The following is a 4,891-nucleotide window of genomic DNA, read 5'->3' as shown; positions in this document are numbered from 1 at the left end:
GTAAGAAAATAAATACACACTTTAGGACCAGGGGTAAAGAGATCAATAACAATTTAAAATGTATATTTTACAGTTTGATGATTTAAAGTCTCACACACAACCTGTCGAAAGGGGAGGGGGCCCTGCTGCTTCCAAATAGAGCACATTTCATTCAAAATGATGTAAATCCAAGCCCATTATGTATTCATGATTTGAATCCTGGGTTGTGTGAAATCTCAGAAATAAAGCCTGGACAAAGTGAATCTGTGAACTAAGGTGTAGCTCTGTTGGGTTGTGTTGTGGTGATCCTCAGGTTGGGGGATTTGTGTTCATACTGGAGTTCAAAATTAAAACCAATGGATGTTCATTTTGACTAGATAGTACTTGACAGATTTACAGAAATGTAAATTTAATCTTTGTACATTACATTTCTGAAATCCAGTACTTTTTTTCCACCAGATTTTTACTAAAGATTTCTTGAAGGAGAAGCAGTTCAAACTGGAAGAAGAGTTTCACTGAGTCATGTGCACTCACTGGCCAGAGGCTTCAATCATGGGAGGGAAAAGGAACACAATTATCTTGGAAAGCAGTGGCGAGGAGGAGCAGCTAGGAGCTACTAAACTTGAGGAACTAATAAGGCAAATATCAGAAAAGAGAGTCAAGCTCCCAGCAGATTTAAGGACTTTTATCAAATCCAGCCGTGCCATCTCCAAGTACCAGACTCTCTTTCAAAACTTTAGACATCCTGTTTTCATAGAAGTGGGATCAGATCTGGTTCTGTCTAGTTTGTCCTCTGCTGACCTGGATGAGGCTCTGGCAGCTGTGGTGAACGATCTGAGTGTGGAGATTGTGAAGCTGCAGGGAAATGCAGCGGTATCTCCAGATCTTGACAGGATGAAAGAAGTCCTGATGAAAGCCAAGAACAAAGAAAACTTTCATGAGCTCAAAGTGGATATCAGCTTTGTCCCAGGATCTAATGGATCTGCCACAACCAAAGTAAGACTGGTGGGCTACAGTGAAAATGTGAGCAAGCTCACTGATGTTCTTCACGACTTCCAGTTGAATCAAGTTACAACTCAAGAAAAAATCTCTCTGCTTCATCCTGAAATGGTTGACTGTTTTCATAAAATCTTAGACCTGACTGGCATGAAACAGACCAAGGTTCCTTTAAGAGCCTCACATGTTCCAAATCCACATGTGTCTCTATCTGGACCCCGATGCCAGGTTCAGGAGGCCAAACAGGCCCTAACGTCAGCTCTAACCAGTCTGACAATAGAAACTTTGGGTCTGGATGGAGCAGGGGCTCAGCGGTACTTCAAGACTCAGGGTAAAGTGAGTAAAGAGCTGGTAGAGGACTCCTGTTGTGTCATCATCCAAGAAAAGCAAACTGTAGTCACCCCAAATGTGAGCACAAAAGCATATGCCAACAACACACTTACTATCACACCCCAAACTTTGATTACTGGAAGGTCCATGAGGACTCTGGATACCACAACAATCCCATATGTTGATGTTAGCAGTTTGGTTCAACAGGTTAGATTATTTCTATTTTATTCTATTAACAGTTCGATAACAACACATGTCATAAAAAGATGGTGTTTACTGCATGCATTTGTATTTGCAGGTTTACGGTGCCTCCTACAAAAACAACTTGAGCATGAAACGGGAAAACCAAGGTATACCAACAGCTATTGAGTTAAGTAAACTAAGGTAGATGTAAAGCACAAAACAAATGGAAGCATAAAGGTTATTTAGATAAGTAAAAGTATAAATACTGTAATCTGCAGGAGCTCAACAGTCAAAATAAAGATGCAAAGTGCTATCAGCAAAACATACTGACTAAAAGAGCCAGTGACCTAACAGCAGAACAAAGAGGCAGTCCAAGTTTGCTTGAGTATAGCTTTTTATTTAGAAATTATACATGAGACTAGCAAAAAGGGACAAATACAAAGTTCAAAAACTGGCTAGGAGTTAAAAATGAGGAAGGTATACAAACAGGCCAGCATAAAACTCTTAAAATGCATAGATGCAATTGAAAAGGGGAACTATTCAAGGACGAGTTCATGAAGACTATTCAGTTATATTTTTGCAGTAGATGTTTGTTTTTAAATATTTAAACACCAAATAATACAGATGTTTCCTTCTGTTGTAACACAAGTAGTTTGATGAATGTTAACATCAAGTTCCTGTTTATCAGAATCCTGTTGATGTGTTTTTATAACCTATCAGTGCTTGACTTGTTTTAACACAGACCTAAGTGTCCTCTGTACTACTCATCAGCGGTCCATCTTCCTGTTCCTGGGCCTTGGTAAAAAGAGTGTCCATGATGCAATGAAGAAGGTAAAAGATTTGTACCAGGCTCACTGCTCCACAAAAAAAATGACAAAGGAGGAGTTGGCAGACTTCACCCAGGATGAAATAAAGGATCTGCAGAAGCTAGTGGAGGCCCAGGGTTTGCATGTACAGCAGGACCAGAGTGGAGATGGAGGCTTGGTAGTCAGCGGGTTAAAAGATGGGGTCACCGAGCTGATACAGATGCTTCACGCTGCTGCTCGTCTACGGAGAGAAGTCAGAGTTAGGGAGGAGGATAATTTGTACCCTTGTGTGGCGTGGTGCATCCTGGGATATGATGGTAGCTGGGAAAGGCTCCCCAAAACAGATAATTATAACCTAGAGCATGATATGAAGAAAGAGATAGTGGACACACACGGAAACATGTGGAGCGTGGATCTGCAGAAGATGGAAGCCAGAAGTCGGTTAGCTAGAAAAACCAAGCTAAAACGACTGGAGAATCACTCAGGTGAGAAGAGTGGTCTGGAAAAGCTGTCGAGTCCTAATTAGCACATCTTAAATGTCAAAAGACTTACAAACATTAGAGTGGTGATAAAATACTTTAATGGGATTTATGATCTGAGCTAGAGCTCCTTGACATATTTTTAATCATGATTTCCGTTTGTCTATGCATTTCTTTATTTTTAAAGTTCATGTTAATTTCCCCGATCACTATTTTAAAAAGTGTTCATGTGAGCAAAGCAAGCCCTTTGTTACTCCATATGGTCAGTTTATGTAGTGCACAAAATATACGCCTTCGTTTTTTACCTTTTCTGGAAGCCCTCTGTGAGATTATGTCTGATTGCGCTGGACTCAGGATTTATGACAGTTGCAGTATGGATTTTGTCTTGATTCATTTGTCTTTGGAAACAATAATTTTAGAAACCTTTTTTTTAATCTTCTTTGGTTAACTGGTCTAACTTTTTCCAGACTTTACTCTTCCTTTGTACTGGGACAATATGGCTAGTGGTGAAAATCTAAAAGTGGTTGCATTGGAGCCTTCCTCTTCAGAGTACCTCAAAGTAAAGGCGGCCTTCACGCAAACAGTTCAGAAGAATATATTGAAAGTGGGTGGTTTTTACCAGAAATCTAAGTTAACTATGTTGAACAGGAAACTTGAACAGCTGAACATTTTGTTCTTTTGTGTTAGATTGAACGCTTGCAGAATGTCCATTTGCGGCAAAGCTACGAAGTGCAAAAGAAGAAGCTTTCTGAAAAGAACAGACAGGAAGGGGGAGCACGTGAAAGGCTTCTATATCACGGGACGAGTCAGGACAGCTGTGAGTCCATCATAAGAAATGGATTCAACAGGAGTTTTTCTGGGAAACATGGTAATTATCCTTTGATCCAATCAACTTTAATCAGTATGATCACCTGATTCTGTTTATAGAACACCAGTGCATAGAAAATATCCTATAATAATGTTATAACATTTGATGTCACTGTTGCTTTATTTTGTTGATATTCTTTTTTTTATTTTCTAATACAGAACATTACAGTGCTGTGCAAATGTTTTGACCTACCCTTCATGTTTTTATATTTTGCTTCCAAGCAGCCATTTTTTCTTGTAATATTTAGGGTGGTCTATACAATCGTTTTCCAGACATTTGCTTTTTCACAAATTTACAGTCCTTGTACCTGACCATTTTCAGAGGATTGTGTTGTGTTTTTTAAACCACCTAACAAGATCTTTGAATCTTTCAAACGTAAAAAAGACATCTAACCTGAGAAGTGATATAAATGTCTGATAAAACTTTAAATGTCTCTCTTTTATTTTCTGTTTTCAGCAACCTTATTTGGTCAGGGGACCTACTTTGCTGTCAGTGGCAGCTATTCAGCCAACCCCGGCTATTCAGGGCCAGCTGCTGATGGTTCTCAGAGAGTATTTGTGGCCCGAGTCCTCACTGGTGTTTACACTCAGGGCAACAGCAGCATGAAGGTGCCTCCGCCTCGCAGCAATCAGCCCAATGACCGTTATGATTGTTTGGTGGACCAAATAGCAAATCCAAGCATGTTTATTATTTTCAATGATAACCAGGCATATCCAGATTACCTCATTACCTTCTGTTAGTGCTTCATCGTGGGGAATATTTCCTATACAGCTAATACATTTTCAACACAGCATTACCATCAGTAATCTGAATAGTCAGGCCCCATCTTATGTTAAAGACCTCATAGTACCGCATCACCTCTATAGAGCACTTTGCTCTCAGACTGCAGGCTTACTTTTGGTTCTTGGGATATTTAAAATAGTGTGGGTTAAGATTAGGCTTAAAACCTCAATTTTTGATAAAGCACATGTTTAGTGCAGATAACCCTCAATCCTCCTTTAGTTACGCTTTAGTTTTTCCTTCCCACTCTCCGTCAGCATTGTCAGCACTTGCTCATAGCACTTGTCTGATGTTTGTGTGTTTCTCTTTATATCTGCATTATTATTGTCTTTATTTTACGATGTGAAGTATCGGCTTTTGTGATTTGGTGTTATATATGAATAAAACTGAATTGAATTGAATTAAATTAAACAGTGAGTGCAGACAGCAGCTTGCTTTGCAACAGGGCTGCTGTTTTGTGTTGAACAACA

General features: G+C 39.4%; 1 protein-coding gene across 1 annotated transcript; it reads left to right on the top strand.

Moving 5' to 3' along the window:
* Positions 1–531: 531 nt before the first annotated feature.
* Positions 532–4,478, top strand: LOC106456497 (poly [ADP-ribose] polymerase 14-like). The gene is made up of 6 exons (XM_013915395.1): positions 532–1,512; positions 1,604–1,655; positions 2,231–2,779; positions 3,241–3,377; positions 3,461–3,641; positions 4,098–4,478. Exons 1-6 carry the CDS (start codon positions 532–534, stop codon positions 4,379–4,381), a joined length of 2,184 nt encoding a protein of 727 aa, XP_013770849.1. The 3' UTR covers positions 4,382–4,478.
* The last annotated feature ends 413 nt before the right edge of the window (positions 4,479–4,891 follow it).

The sequence above is a fragment of the Pundamilia nyererei genome, unplaced genomic scaffold (assembly GCF_000239375.1).
Source record: "Pundamilia nyererei isolate P.nyererei 1_Seehausen unplaced genomic scaffold, PunNye1.0 scaffold00298, whole genome shotgun sequence".
Taxonomy (NCBI): Eukaryota; Metazoa; Chordata; class Actinopteri; order Cichliformes; family Cichlidae; genus Pundamilia; species Pundamilia nyererei.
This window is presented reverse-complemented; position numbering and strand designations above follow the sequence as displayed.